The 16,220-nt window shown below is 46.5% G+C and overlaps 2 protein-coding genes across 2 annotated transcripts in view; one reads left to right on the forward strand and one right to left on the reverse strand.

The window, feature by feature from the left end:
* The window catches only part of GLE1 (GLE1, RNA export mediator), a 32,692-nt gene extending 19,882 nt beyond the window's left edge, over positions 1–12,810 (reverse strand). The window contains exons 1-8 of the mRNA XM_018565499.1: positions 12,653–12,810; positions 8,963–9,160; positions 8,751–8,876; positions 6,564–6,712; positions 6,255–6,315; positions 4,322–4,570; positions 796–1,021; positions 46–158 (exon numbers count right to left, since the gene is read on the reverse strand). Coding sequence (XP_018421001.1) covers positions 46–158; positions 796–1,021; positions 4,322–4,570; positions 6,255–6,315; positions 6,564–6,712; positions 8,751–8,876; positions 8,963–9,160; positions 12,653–12,748 — 1,218 coding nt within the window. The 5' untranslated portion in view covers positions 12,749–12,810. The remainder of the gene's footprint in view (positions 1–45; positions 159–795; positions 1,022–4,321; positions 4,571–6,254; positions 6,316–6,563; positions 6,713–8,750; positions 8,877–8,962; positions 9,161–12,652) is intronic.
* Positions 12,811–13,080: 270 nt separating this feature from the next.
* ODF2 (outer dense fiber of sperm tails 2) overlaps positions 13,081–16,220 on the forward strand; it is a 34,043-nt gene continuing 30,903 nt past the window's right edge. Inside the window, exon 1 of the mRNA XM_018565519.1 lies at positions 13,081–13,148. Within this exon, the coding sequence (XP_018421021.1) occupies positions 13,134–13,148 (15 nt within the window). The 5' untranslated portion in view covers positions 13,081–13,133. The remainder of the gene's footprint in view (positions 13,149–16,220) is intronic.

Consider the following 16,220-nt stretch of genomic DNA (forward strand, 5'->3'; position numbering starts at 1 on the left):
TAAAAATGGAGAAGAAAAAAAAAAAAAAAAAAAAAAAAAATGTACCCGACTATCTTTGCTGGTTGTCAAAACGCTGATGGCGTTGAAACACTGATCACATCTGCTCAACAGCTCCTTGTACTGTTCCATTATGCTATTATCAGCCGTTCTCTGAAGTCCTAAGAAGAGAAGGTGACATTGCACACATCAAAAAAAAAGTGTAAGAAGTAGAACTTATACTGTATGCCAAGATGAATACATACATACATACATACATACATACATACATACATACAATTATATTACACACACGAGATATATATTATAGAGATAGATATCTATAGACACACACACGCACATTCTCAATTCCGAAAAGCAGTCAGTCATCAGCGCATCCCTAGTGGAAAGCTCCAACACAATCCAGAAGTGTTGAAGCTTTGCCCAATCAGAAGAGGCAAGCATTTAAATGAACCATAGGATGCTGAAGCTGATGCAAATGTGCACATCTGGGTACCTGCACTTCACATCCGTCAGCAGCTTTCAGTATTTGTAAAGTGACAGGGCCTCTAATGTAAAATTAGCTTGTGTTTACAAACTTTTTCTACTGTACAAACAGAGTAGTCAGAGCTGTAGCAGTGGCTACATTTACCCCATAGAACAAAAACCAATATTAGGGCATGTATGAACTGGTATTCCTCCCAAAAGAGGGCAGGGCAATAGTTACTAGTTTGACTACTGGTCAAATCCCTGTTAAAAAATGAAGTCAACCATTTGAATCAGTTACAGAGATAAACAACAATAATCATTATTGGTCACCTTGTTTCCTGTCCTGTTTCTTCTCCTGAGCTAGACTAGAGGCCTGGGCCTTGGCTTGTTGCTGCTGCTGTTCAGCATCTTTCTGCTTTTGTTTGGCAACTTCTTCCTCGGCTCTGCATCTTTCCTGCGCTGCTGACACCTCCTTCCCCATGTCCCTCAGCAGGACCTTCAACTCTTGCACAGAGCGCTCACCAAAAATGACATCATCCTGAGACGGGAACTGGCCCTGCAGTGCAGAAAGAAATAGGACTTCATACAACATACGTGGAAGTGGATGCAAGGTACTCTAAAACAGAAGGCCACTTCTTAACCACTTCAAGACCAGGTGTTTAGACCCCCTTCCTGGCCAAGCCATTTTTCAGTATTCAGCGCTGCAATACTTTGACTGACGTTTATTCCGTCATGCAACGCTGTACTGAAATGAATTTTATACCATTTTTTGGGGACAGATAGAGCTTTCTTTTGGTGGTATTTAATCACCACTACGGGTTTTATTTTTTATTATAATTAGGAAAAATTATTGAAAATTTTGAAAAAAAAACGTTAAAGGCAGAGGATTTCAACATTACTGAACAGGTCATAACACACTATATGGCAAAAGATTTGTGGACACCTGACCACCACCAGGAATGCTGGAATAGTATCACCCGACGCCTAGGAAAGCGGTTTTTGTTTTTTTTAAACATATAGCCCTGCTGCAGGCGAGCCGTGGTCACTGAAGCCGGTGCCCTCCACCGTCATTAGACAGCGGAGAGCCCCAGCTTAACCCTGCAGAGAGCCCCATCTCTGTGTCCTGTGATCACTGCGATTGGTTATCACAGCAATCACATGGCAATGTTTACATTGCCAAGCCCTCCCCTTCCTCTTACATCAGAGATAGGGGAGAGTACAGGAACTAATGAATGGGCCAGTCATCCATTCATTCCTTCCTGGTGAAAAAGTGCAGCAGCAGAAAATAAATGTAACCCTTTCAGCCCCCCTCCTGCTTATGTTATCTGCACCCGGACCCGTATAATAACCCTTTCACCTCCCTTATTCTGCACATCAAACCCTTCATCTCCATCCTCTCACTGTGTGACCTGGACATTGACCCCTTCAGGCCCTCCTCCCTCTGTGTAGGAGTCTATACTGTGTAGGAGTCTATACTGGCGCTCAGGCTGCACACAATCTTTTCAGCTGGTCGCCCTTGAAGGACCCCGCACCTTCCTCCTTGCCTCCCGACTCTGGTATCGGCAACTCCGTTAAGTCCCGGTTTGTAGCTGTGTGTATTCGGGACCGACTAGTTTAATGGACAAGGACTGCTGACACTTGCATTGCCCTCATACACAGGACTATTGTATAATGGAATAGGACTGCTGACACCTGTAGTGCCCTTACACAAAAGGACCATCATATAATGGACAGAGACAGCTGACATTTCTAGTGACCTCACACACAGGACACCAGGACTGTCATATAATGATTATGTGCGGTTTAAAAAAGGAGAATTATGGAGGTGAGTAATTCATCCTCATAGTTCGAGCCGACGTGTGACAATGAGACTGTCACACGTCGGCTCAGTAGATTGGGAAGTGAGCTAACACATACCGTCGCTCGCTCACTTCTCGATCATCTCCCTACTGTCACTCACGGCTCCCTGCAGGGATTCCCCTGATCCTCCAGCACTGACTGGCGGAACTGATGGGGGCGGGTAGAGCTGGCTCTGCCTCTAGATAGGCAGAGCCAGCCGTCACTCACGCAGCTGGGTGGATCTCGACAGTAATGTCGGGATCCGTCCCGGCTACCTCAGTAGATCGCAAGCTGTAGCTCGCTTAATATTGAGCTTTGGGTGACGGGAGGATGCTGGTTTATGTCCTCCTGTGACCCTTAGGAGAACTATGGGGAAAAACGCTTGCCCCATAGTTCTCTTTTAAGCTCACCATCTACTTGTGTTTGTTGATTGCATTCAAGTATTTTCAGGTTTGTCCATCAATAAAGATCTTATTCAAATACAGTTTTGTTTAAAATAGTTTTTTGTATCAGGACAAGTAGTCTGGGCCCCCACTTGAGCCCTTGTAGTATTTTGTTCAAAAAATGTCAACACCACTAAATGACAGAGTAGAAACATTTCCAGTATAGTGTGCTGTTAAAGTACAACTCTTCCCACACCTTTTCTGTTCCATCTGCGTCTGGCGCTTGATGGAAAACCGAGCTACTCTTTCATTTTCTCCCCCTCTGCGGGCCTCTGATGTTGCACTGAACGGCACTGCAGTGGGCACACTTATTGTGTAACCACCCAGCCTTTTAGAACACACACTTACTGTCAGACACAGGCAGTGTAAATCCCAGCTGCTATGCCCCATGTTGTGCACACAACTTCCACAGAGTCAACCAGAAAGGGTTAGCTGTAGAGTCCACCTCTCCCTGTGCACACTCAGTTCTTGGACTCAAAAAATAAAAACTGACAACGAACATTTAGAAATTTCCCGACAATGGTCACCAGTAATGATATGCGGGGGCTTGGTGCAAACCGGGTTCACCAGAAAATGTGCCCAATCCCGAGCAAAAATGTAAAGGACACATCCCCCTCACGGCCAAATCAGCTGCGACTGAGATATTGCCCATCCCACAGCTACATTTCAGCGGGGAATTTCGCTGCCACGATTGATTGACACACTCCCCTCCCGGCCCAGTTACAGTTTCGTGTTACCAGAATGATCAGGAAGGGTGCATCTCCCCATCACAGACAGAGATATAAACCTTAGTTCTCATTCACACGAGAAACGGCCGGTACGTACAGCTCTGTGCTGCGTGCACGGCCGTATCGGGCATCTACCGGGAAGGACAGGTGCTGCGTGTGATTAGTACGCAGCCCCCATCCTTCTCTATGGGACTACACGGCCATACGCCCCCCTAAGCTCACCTCAAGTGCAGGTCCGTACGGGTGTGCGTTTCCTGGCTCGGCGCAGACAGGATCCATCCTCTCAGTGTACGAGTACGCTCACCCGCACAGCCGTGTAGTCCCATAGAGAAGGACGGGGGCTGCGTACTAATCACACGCAGCACCTGTCCTTCCCGGGAGCTGCCTGATACAGCCGTGCACGGAGCTGTACGTGCCGGCCGATTCCAGTGTTAATGAAGGCTAACAAGGTTTCCTGGTCTATCTTATGTATAATTTACAACTTGAATACCCCCAGGTGTCAGCTTCTCCCTAAATCACCTTAAGTCCTACCGTACATTGTTTTTTCACCTTTCAGCAATGTCTCGATTCGGCACATTATATCTCTTATATCTCCTAGTGCATCAAGTCCCATTGTAATGTAATTTATGGAAAATTACAATACCAGATGGTGTGCTGAAGCTGTAGGTTCTTCAAATGAATCAAGGAAAGATTTCATAGCCAGCAGATTTGAGAAAGTTCCTCCAATCTCCCCAATCATGGAAATCCTTGAATGAAAGGTGTCAGCTTCAAAAGCCACTCAGTGGGAAGCAAGCGTAATCTGTACAGAAGTGAAAACAGCATGACATTGAGCAATGTAAAAATTACCTCGCTGCTGGAGCGAACAACGTTGGATAAATTTCCACATATTTGGTTCCCACGCTTGCTATAGGAGGACAAGTCCACACGAAACATCTCTTGGAGCTTCTGGTCTATTTCAATCCTCTGCATGAGTTGCAGAGCTTCCTGCTGCAGTGCGCACAACCGACGCATCCTCTCCCGACCTTCTTCTTGACGGCTGCGCTCTAACTCTTGATGGCGCTGTTGTTCGGCTTCACGCAACTTCAAAGTTAGAAGCTGCATACGTACAAAACATAAAAAAAAAGTGTTAAACACAATAAAAGTTTTTTTTTTAAAAATGGTGGTTTTGTTTGATCACTTTTGCTGTAAATGGCTGAAATTACCACTTAACAAGTGTATCAACAGCATAGACCTAAACCTATCCCCTATGCCAAATCTGAATCAGTCCTATAAGATTTCTAAGGCAATAGCAGGGACCTTGCGGTTCCTGCAGCTACCCGTGTTAGTCTTCAACCTGACCCCAGTGGAGCTGCTCGAATACTAAGACCAGGCTGTATATGGGGGATCTTAAAGTGTACTTCCACTTTTGCAGCCAAACTTCACATTGTATTTATTTTTTTGTTTTAACTTATGCAAATTGCTGCTTACATTTGAAGTGCATTTTCCTTGTTTAAAAAGCCTACCTACCCATGCGATGTTAGGGAGGAGGCTGTGAGAAGCTATATTTACTCTAAGATTGTATAGTGCCATATAGTACCAACCTTTTTACCTTCATTTGTTCCATTTAATATAGTCACTTTAAGCACACACTTGAACATTTAAAAGGTAAGAAAGGATGACTCCATGAGGCGTTTAGGTGCAAAGATTGTCTTTTATTGTATGAACCCCACTTCTTCAGGGCTTGGATGTACAAGAAAGAAATTGACTCTGCATTCTCAACTGTAGCTGCTGCACCAAAATGTACAAGGACTGTCTGCTTTTCTGTCATTGAAGTCACCATTTAAAGTAGAACTATAGCCTCCCAAAAAGACAAACATATGTGCTGCAAAGTCCCACAAATACTTGTTGAGCTTGCCAGTGAAGTCTATCACCTGTGATTGGGTGGCAACAATACTGCACTGCTTCTGAATTCAGAGCAGAGTTGCCACTTTCATGCAGGGTGTGCCTGCTTGCAATGCAGTGGGATAAAACAATGTTTGAGGGGGCGTGGCTATCAGTATTGTCCCTGCCGATTTACAAGCCTGTAGCTCGTCAATTAGCATTAGTACTCCCCATTGCTTTCTAGATTGACCGCTCTGCCTCTGCTGCTAAAAACCCTTCCATTGTAAGATGCAGTGTCTGGGAGGGGGAGCATGTGAAGTATGAGACGCAAGTGAAGGAGAATTTTGTCAGAGAAGGTAAAGAAGTTTTTTTTTTAATATACTTTATGAGGCTTGTGCATCACAGTAACTTGATGTGGTACTTAAACTGTCCATCAGGAGCCCTTAGTTGTACTTTAATGAAATGTCAAAGCATAATCCAATGGTTTAATATAGGCGACACACGCTGGATTGCAGGTTTAACATTCCAGCACATGCACACTTCAGAAAAGCCGACAGGCACTGAGTATTTTACTGCAGCAACCACACTTTACATTGTGAAGTCAATCACTCGCCCTGAAGAGGGGTTAGGTTACCCCTCAATGGATTCGCAATGAACATACAATAAAAAAGGACAATGATTGGCACCTAGCAGCCTAATAGATTTATCCTTTCTGGCACTCCTTTACTTCAAGTCTTGACCCAAGGGCACTCAATGCATAGAGGATAATCCTGGTTAAGGAGCAGCGCCAACTACTATACTCATCCTACAATTCTTCACATGAGGGAAGAAGGTGTCCCTCAGTCACAGCACCAATCCCAGCCAAAACAAATAGTACTTTAAGCATTACGGTTTGTGGCAATCTTAAATATCACCTGACCTTTGCCCTGTGGCGGTGTTCCTCCTTTAATTTCTCTTGTCGCTCTAAGGCCTCCTTTGAGCTGAAAGAGAAGACCAATAACATGAAGCAAACAAGCCATTGCAAAAGCATTACAACAGGGATGTCCAAACTGCGGCCGTCCAGCTGTGGTGAAACTACAAATCACATGAAGCATCTCCCTCCGGGAGTCACGTCTGTGGCTGTGAGAATCTTGCAAAGCCTCGTGGGATTCGTAGTTCCACCACAGCCGGAGGGCCGCAGTTTGGACATCCCTGCAAAAAGAACTGGATTACTGTTCTGTTTTCTCACTCCTTCTCCAGCTGTTCCTCCAGTTCTTGTTTCTCCCGTCTCTGCTTTAATTCCAACATCTCTTCAAAGCGTTTGAACTGTTCTGCAGCCTTTTCTGCCAACGACCTGTTGTAGCGATTAGCATAATCCAGGCGTGCGTTCAGTTCTTCCTGAAAAAGACAAATTACGAGGGTGCGTTTGCCATTAACAGACTCCAAACCTAAAATACAAGGACAATAAATGTGCATCTCTAGCCACATTCGTTTTGGAAAGGGCAGGGAAGGGTTTCAACCCTACAGGCCAACAAAGACCAGCCATCAAAAGAACAAACAAACCAAAAGCATCATTCTGGAGACAGTGTGCAAGCTGAAGTCTGTACTTGTATGACCCCCACCCCCCCCGTTCTGGAATGTTAAAAAGCCAAGCATGACCCCCCTTCTGAAATGTAAAGCCAGCCACTCACCTATAGATTATCTGCAGATTTTCTATGGTCAGATGGAAAAAGTGCAACAGATTCCTCCATCTACGCACAACTATGTGGATGAAGGAATCTCCCAGTGGGCCAAGCTACAGTATCTTGCTAGTCGGTCCCGCTGGCTCTCAAAATACCTGAACTATGCCTGCATCCAATCAGATTGTTCAGGTATTTTGACAGCCAGCGGGCCCGACTAGCAAGATACCGAAGCTTAGCCCAGCGGGAGATTCCTCCATCCACACAGCTTAGCGTAGATGGAGGAATCTGTTGCACTTTTTCCATCTGACCATAGAAAGTCTGCAGATAATCTATAGGTGAATGGTCAGCTTTAAACAGCCAAGCAATAAAGACTTCATAAGCGTCATAACAAGCATGTTCAGAAAGAAGCCAGCAATGGCAGCCGCATATTTGTGGCTTTCTTGAGGAAAGCATCAAACATGCATCTCCAGTGCTTTTTCTTAGACATTAGATCGCGGACTATTGAATTCCAGAGCCATTTTGTCCAATCCAGAAGCTAGCAGGCTTTTTTTTTGGAGCAAGCTCCATTGACAGCGAGAGAAAACCTCATATGTTCAAGGAGCTTTGGCTACCTGTCTCCTAGAATACATCCAGCCCTGCGTTAGATGTCATTAAAAGGAGAACTATGAGGTGAGTGAAAAATCACTCAGCCTCATAGATCGAGCCGACGTGTGACAATGAAACGGTCACACGTCGGCTCAGTAGATCGGGAAGTGATCGAACACATACCGTCGCTCGCTCATCTCCCTGCAGAGAGCTGTGGCTGTCGGTCACGGCTCCCTGCAGGGATTCCCTCCCTCCCGCTCCTCCAGCGCTGACTGGAGGAACGGATGGGGCGGGTACAGCTAGCTCTGCCTCTAGATAGGCAGAGCCAGCTGTCAATCACGCAGCTGGTTGGATCTTGATAGTAATGTCGGGATCCGTCCCGGCTGCCTCAGTATACTGCAAGCTGTAGCTCGCGATATACTGAGCTGTGGGTGACAGGAGGACGCTAGTATACGTCCTCCCGTGACCCTTAAGAGAACTATGAGGAAAAAAAAAAAAAAAAAAAACACTTCCCAAAACACGGTAGGTTCTCTCTTTCTGTGTGGAGAGAAAGCACAAATAGGAGGAACAATTCCTCTGTTTTTTGTCTTATGTCCATCCTTGTACCCCAAAGGTCTGCTAGGTCCCTCAATAAACGTTTGGAAAAAACGAGCAGTTGTATCAAGCTCCATTGACCTAGACAAGTGTTGTGATTTAGGATTATGATTAGGGATGCACAGATACTTCTCGAGTACCAGTGCAGATACTTGGCATTTTCATGAGAACTACCAGGGTTACAGCTGGGACCTGGCTCTGGCGCTCCACCACTGTCCTGAAATCATTAGTCTGTATTGTAGAAAAACTGTCACATGACAATAAACAAAAATGTATCAGTATTCGTACTTGTAAGTACTCGGCGAGTACCAGTACTCGTACTCGCAAAACTGGTATTGGTGCATCCCTTTATTTATAAAAACAAAATCATACATTAAAACAGAGATGTACAAATCCCGGGAGCTCCGTGTGCTCCTTACAAATGACAGCGGCCTCCTAACTTTTTGAATTTTTCTCTAGTCCAGTCTTGGAGCTCAAAAGTATCGGTACATGTACTGAGTACTGTACTTGGTATCTGTGCAACCCTAATTATGAATCTAAGAGATTACCCTCACAGATAAAACACAGACACCTACCCTAGAATTCATCTTCTGGGCCTCCTCGAACAAGCGAATCTTGCTTTCCACAGCCAACATTTTAGAAGATGGCAACCGTATGAAAGGTTCTACGTCCTTGCTGGATTCGATGATGATCTGCGTTTCCTAGAAGAGATTGTCCAACGATAACAAGTTACACACGCGCAGGTCCACCCTGTGTGCAGTGAGATAAAAGCAATGACTTGGCTCACCTGCTCTTTGTCAGTCTCCACTGGTGAGACTGATAGGAGTTCTGGAAATCCTGGTATGGAGAGTGAGGAGAGGCCAGCAGACTCTTGTAAAAGTTCCCTACATTCAGGGCTGGTAATTGCTGCTTTATTAGGGAGGATGTTCTCTAACACCCAGCCGGCGTATGGCGACAGCATGCAAAAGGACTCGCTGAGCATATCCTAGGGAACAATGACCACAAAAACATGAGTTGATTACCTGATAACTCTGTTTCCAGGAATCTTCCAGGACAGCCATCGAGATATAGGCTCCGCCTACCTGCAACAGGAAACACACCAACCACATTAAATAAATAGACTCCTCCTTCCATCCCAAGTCAGTAACCTCTAGGACCGAAGGCTACCCCATGCACAAAAGTATCCCCTCCTTCATCCAACCTCGGATGCCACCTGGATACACACCAAGGGCGGGAACTGGCTGTCCTGGAAGATTCCTGGAAACAGAGTTATCAGGTAATCAACTCATGTTTTCCCCAGTCATCTTCCAGGACAGCCATCGAGAGGATCAGTGAGGACAAATCTTACCTCCTAGGGTGGGACCACAGCTTGCAGGACTTTCCTGCCAAATGCCTGGTCTTGTTGAGTCATAAGGTCCAGCCTGTAGTGCCTGACGAATGTCTGGAAGCTGGACCACGTGGCTGCTCTGCAGATCTGAAGCAGGTAATCCTGGAGTGGGTCCCGACGCATAGCAGGGTAGGCTCAGCCCTAAGGCAAACAAACATGAGCCCTGAAAACAACAAACATTACGATGTCCCTGTGTAGCCGGCGGAAACACAAAAAAACTGACTTGGGATGGAAGGAGGAGTCTATTTATTTAATGTGGTTGGTGTGTTTCCTGTTGCAGGTAGGCGGAGCCTATATCTCGATGGCTGTCCTGGAAGATGACTGGGGAAATCTGGTTATTGAAGCTGTATTGCATGGTTAGGTAATGTACTGTGGAGATTTTAGTGGCACATGTGGAAGTCACACTGCCTAGTCAAGGCCCCTCTGTGTAGTGCCGCCCTAACTCTAATCTATGAGAGCCGCCATCTTGGAGCATACATAGCAATGGATTGAGTGCAGGTATGCCTGCAAGTAGCCCATTCCTCCTCAAAGAAGAACTTTAAGCTGGAAGTGCCTGAACAAGAACCTTCGTGGCAGGATTATCAGGTATTATTTAAGGGGGACTATGAGGCGAGTGATTTTCACATACTGTCGCTCGCTCACTTCTCGATCATGTCCCTGCAGAGAGCCGTGACTGTCACTCATGGCTCCCCGCAGGGATTCCCCCCCTCCTCCAGAGCTGACTGGCGAAACGGACGGGGGAGGGGGCGGGTACAGCTGGCTCTGCCTCTAGATAGGCAGAGCCACCTGTCAATCACGCAGCTGGGCGGATCTGGATAATGTCGGGATCCGTCCCGGCTGCAGGGGTCTCAGTATATAGCTCGCTATGGCTCGCTATATACTGAGCTTTGGGTCACGGGAGGATGCTAGTTTATGTCCTCCTGTGACCCTTAAGAGAACTATGGGGAAAAACGCTTACCCCATACTTCTCCTTTAAAGCAAAACTAGGAAAAGCAAATATTGTCCTCATTCAAGAGCATCATGTATATTCTTCCCTGAATCTTAGTGATCTTGGTGTGTTTCTTCCAGATCTGCGCAATATTTTAGTGTGAGCTTCCTGTAATAAAGACTGGTCACTGCTGCTCTCCCCTTGTGTATGGTGCCTGGTCTTGTCTCCACCCCCTCCTGTAATAAACACCGCTCACTGCCGCTTTCTCCTTGTGTATGGTGCCTGGTCTTGTCTCCACCCTTCTGTAATAAACACCGCTCACTGCTGCTCTCCCCTTGTGTATGGTGCCTGGTCTTGTCTCCAACCTTCTGTAATAAACACCGCTCACTGCTGCTCTCCCCTTGTGTATGGTGCCTGGTCTTGTCTCCACCCCCTCCTGTAATAAACACGACTCACTGCTGCTCTCCCCTTGTGTATGGTGCCTGGTCTTGTCTCCAACCTTCTGTAATAAACACCGCTCACTGCTGCTCTCCCCTTGTGTATGGTGCCTGGTCTTGTCTCCACCCCCTCCTGTAATAAACACGACTCACTGCTGCTCTCCCCTTGTGTATGGTGCCTGGTCTTGTCTCCACCCCCTCCTGTAATAAACACGACTCACTGCTGCTCTCCCCTTGTGTATGGTGCCTGGTCTTGTCTCCCGCCCTTCTGTAATAAACACAGCTCACTACTGCTGCTGCTCTCTCCTTGTGCAGGGTGACTGGTCTCGTCTCCTCCCCCTCCTGTAAAAAAGACAGCTCACAGCTGCTCTCTTTGCTTGTGCAGGGTGACTGGTCTGGTTTCCTCCCCCTCCTGTAATAAAGACCGGTCACTGCTGCTATCTCTCCTTGTGCAGGGTGACTGGTCTTGTCTCCACTCCTCCTGTAGTTTTCTGCAGGCGGCCTGTAGTGGGTGTGACCTGCTAGGCCCCTCCCACTACTCTGCTCAGGTTATTATTGTGCACAATGATGCTGTCACTGCTACTTTTCTGGGTCTGCAAAGGCGTTTGGTGCGATCCAATTGAATTTCTATAGTTTGTGACTATTGAATAATATATTTAAATGAAATGTTTAGGTATCTGAGATTCCCATGTACTAAAATCTGCAGATTTAAAATAAAAAAATGACTTTGAAATTGCATTAAAGAAGTACATCAGGCACATCTTTTATTAGCCCTTGTGGTGGGGCTACCCCCCGCACTGAACCGTTATCTGCCCAATTTGTATAGCTGCCAATAAAAATTTATACGCACCAGAACCGCCGAGCCGGCTCCCTGCTTCTCCGGTCTCTGAAGCCTGTCACCTCCTACGCTGCTGCATTGGCATATCCCTCAGCGTCCTCACGTCTATATAGAACATAAAGATTTGCTGGACCTTAGACTGCTGCAGCAGAAGGGGGTGAGACGTTGGAAGGACCGGTCTAAGAACAAGGCGGCTCTGAGGATTGGGTGAGTATAACTTTTTTTAACACTTAGCCACAGACGAGTAGTTAACCCTTTCAGTGTGGGGGTAGTACCACTGCAAGGGTTAATAAGTTGTTGTTTTTTTTAACATGTTAAGGCTTATATGAGATTTTTAGTGATTGGGGTTTCCATAGACTTCTAGTAAATAAAAGGCATTTGTTCCTTAGTTTTGGATAGAGTTGGGGTGGATCAGACCCTCAGCCAAGCGTTATTGTTGTCTGTGGGTTTTTATATAGCACTATTCGGCAACGCATGCGAGTTGTCACTATGCTCAGGAGTGAATGGGAGCTACGACTGGGATTTCTGTCACTCGGGAAATTTCCTCCTACTTCCTGTTGCGTCTCCAAGGCAGGAAGTGAAAGGAAATCTTCTTAGCCGGGGTACAGAAAAAATAAATAAATGAACCTGGTGGGGAATTAACTCTTTCCAACTCCATCCAAAATAATAATAATTGGCTATGCATATACTTGAACATTGACAAGAAGGGATTCCACAGATATGCAGATTCTTCCCTAGGGCCAACAGGTCCCAGTGCTAAAAGTCACTTAGAGGACTAGGCCATGGCATGCTGCCACTTGTAGTTCCACACAAAGCAGCTGCAGCCTGCCAACTTAACTTTGGAAAATGACAGGTCCGCTTAGTCATGGAGGGAAAGCGCCCCTTACCTCCTCCTCTTGAGTCCATTGCTGGTTGTACTGAATCCTCCCCTTGGGAGAGTTCTTCAGGGCCTCCAGGGTAGCCCAGTCCCGGTGGGAGGACATCTTGGCGGCAGGAAACCACCGAACACGCCGCAGGACCTACCGGGCACCGCAATACAGGAGAAGGACCTAGATGACATCACGGGCCATGTGACCTGACCGTACAATACCACATGATCAACCCGAAAGCGATCACGTGGCTCGGCTGCAGTTGGTCCCAGCGCGGCTCTGCAAGCGCGAGTCTGTGCGTTGCTAGGAGACCCCCTCGGTGGCCAATTACAGTCAGCGCCGCTTTTCTGACCAATCACCGTGCCGTCTTGTGGGATACGCTGTTTAAATCTCCCAATGCAAGGCTATGTGGGCGCGTCCAGGAAGAAGGCACGGTGTTCGGTTCAGTGGGGTATCAACAGTGAGTGCGGAGGCGGGGGGGGGGCGGTTCGGGGATAAGATGGCGCCGCCTACGGTAAGAAGAAGAAAGCAATAGTAGCTGACAATGGATTGCTGCTGCAATTTGTGTGCCATTGAATGCATGTTATCTCGTTAACTTTGTCTCCAGCTGTAAGTCACAGCTGCTTGCCGTTCATTAGTTGTGGCTATTTCAGAACGGAGGGCATGCTTGTACTTGTAGTGCCCCTACGACTACTTCCTGCTGTAGGGAGTGTTACTAAAAGAATGGCCTTCAAGTGTATTTTTGTGACTGAAAGAATGCTTTATATTTAAAGCAGAACGCTGGGCACAAAAGCGTAAATCAGAATAAATTGCTCAATAACCATTAAGTATATAAATCCGCCTCAGATGGCTTTGCTAACCCAGCTATTACCTTTTAAATGTAGCAGTTACATCATCATGCTGTAGATTGCCTGAGCAGAGCTGTGGGAGGGGCCCAGCAGGCTCCACCCACTGCTGGCTGCCTGCAGAAAACTACACCCTGCTCAATGAGAGAGAGCAGCAGTGACCAGTTTTTATTACAGGAGGGGGGCGGAGACCAGACCAGTCACCCTGCACAATTAGAGAGAGCAGCAGTGATCAGTCTGTATTACAGGAGGGGGCGGAGACCAGACACCTTGCTCAATGAGAGAGAGCAGCAGTGACCGGTCTTTATTACAGGAGGGGGCGGAGACCAGACCAGTCACCCTGCTCAATGAGAGAGAGAGCAGCAATGACCGGTCTTTATTACAGAAGGGGGCGGAGATCAGACCAGTCACCCTGCACAATTAGAGAGAGGAGCAGTGACCGGTCTTTATTACAGGAGGGGGCGGAGACGGGACCAGTCACCCTGCAAAAAGAGAGATAGCAGCAGTGACTGGTCTTTATTACAGGAGTGGGCAGAGACCAGACCAGTCACCCTGCACAATTAGAGAGAGGTGCAGTGACCGGTCTTTATTACAGAAAGGGGCGGATATCAGACCAGTCACCCTGCATAATGAGAGAGAGCAGCAGTGACCGGTCTTTTTTACAGAAGGGGGCGGAGATCAGACCAGTCACCCTGCATAATGAGAGAGAGGAGCAGTGACCGGTCTTTATTACAAGAGGGGGCGGAGACCAGACCAGTCACCCTGCTCAATGAGAGAGAGCATCAGTGAGTGGTCTTTATTACAGGAAGCTGCCGCACAGAGGCTAAGTTCCAGCTTTAAAGCCTCATCTTCTGTGCCGTGCATTCTGCAGCCCTCAGATTGCACAAAGAAAACTAATATTTTTCTTGTCCGACGGACTTTTTAAGGATTTTTTTTTATCACGGACTACAGCAGTGTTGCCGGTTTTTGTTTGAGAAGTTCTCTGTTTGTATACGGTATAAACTACTACATGCATGCATGCATGCATGCATGCATACATACATACATACATACATGCATACATACATTTTACCCCCTTGAGGTCCAGGATGTACAGACACGTCATGTGACTAGACCAGGGTGACGGCAGCCGAGATCATATCAGCGTTTCCCAAGCCGGCCCCTGGACTCCATGCACACTGCACTGTACATCCAGCTGAATACAACAGGAGCGGGCTTGGTGCTATGTGCAGACAGTTGTAGGAAGCTTCCGTCTCCATAGGAACAGCTTGCTGGGAGTCACCTGGGGCTTCCTCCACGGCTTGTTACCAGAGTCTAGTGTCAACTACTATCAGAGCGGCACCCTGACTCCCCGAGACCTCCGGCTTTACATCATAGATGATCAATCCCAAATATTGAGGTACAGATCGACGAGAGTGTTTATATACTGACATACATCTATGCTGACTTTATATACTGGTATGATACACTTACCGACATTGTACATTTATACTAACATTATATACAGACCTTATAGACACCCGTGCTGGCATTATAGACACCCGTACTGGCATTATATACATCCGTGCTGGCATTATAGACACCCGTACTGGCATTATATACATCCGTGCTGGCATTATAGACACCCGTACTGGCATTATATACATCCGTGCTGGCATTATAGACACCCGTGCTGGCATTATATACATCCGTACTGGCATTCTATACATCCATACTGGCATTATAGACACCCGTACTGGCATTATATACACCCATACTGGCATTATAGACACCCATACTGACATTATATACATCCGTACTGGCATTATATACATCCGTACTGGCATTATATACATCCATACTGTCATTATATACATCCGTACTGGCATTATATACATCCGTACTGGCATTATATACATCCGTACTGGCATTATATACATCCGTACTGGCATTATAGACACCCGTACTGGCATTATATACATCCGGACTGGCATTATAGACACCCGTACTGGCATTATAGACACCCGTACTGGCATTCTATACATCCGTACTGGCATTATAGACACCCGTACTGGCATTCTATACATCCGTACTGGCATTATACTCCTATACTAACTTTATATACTGGTATACACTTCCATACCGACATTGTTTACTGGCATTATACATTTATACTGGCATTATATTACTTCCATACTGGCATTGTATGCATCCATATTATACATCCATACCGACATATGCTTCTATACTAACATTACATACGTCCATACTGGCATTATATGTTTCCATACATTATACAGCTACACTGACGTTATATACTGCCATACTGGTATTGTATACTTCTGCACTGACTTTATACGTTTATACTAACATTATATATATGGAGATGTGTGTTATCTCAGTCAATAAACAGCATTGACTTTAATATCACGGAGTGCGAGTGGCTACTTTCATTTGGCGCCAGAATTGCCAGAATCGCTTCTACTATAAAGCCAACAGTCGGCTTTACAAGTTTAAACAGAGTCCCGGCGGCAACAGTCCTTAAGACTGTTTTGTGCAATGCAGTGCATTAAGACACGTCTGTGGCAAGGTGTGTTGGGGTGCCATTGAGAATGAATGGCACCACAGCGCACCGACATGCAAAACGTGTTTCTGCAGCCCTATGGCGTAGATCCAGTCTTAAGGACAACTGGTCTGTGAGAGTTAGCCCTGCGTAAGCTCCAAGTCATTCTAGTTGGCTTCCTTTTCCTTGCTCATGGCGG

The sequence above is a fragment of the Nanorana parkeri genome, unplaced genomic scaffold (assembly GCF_000935625.1).
Source record: "Nanorana parkeri isolate BGI_ZX_2015 unplaced genomic scaffold, ASM93562v1 scaffold854, whole genome shotgun sequence".
Taxonomy (NCBI): Eukaryota; Metazoa; Chordata; class Amphibia; order Anura; family Dicroglossidae; genus Nanorana; species Nanorana parkeri.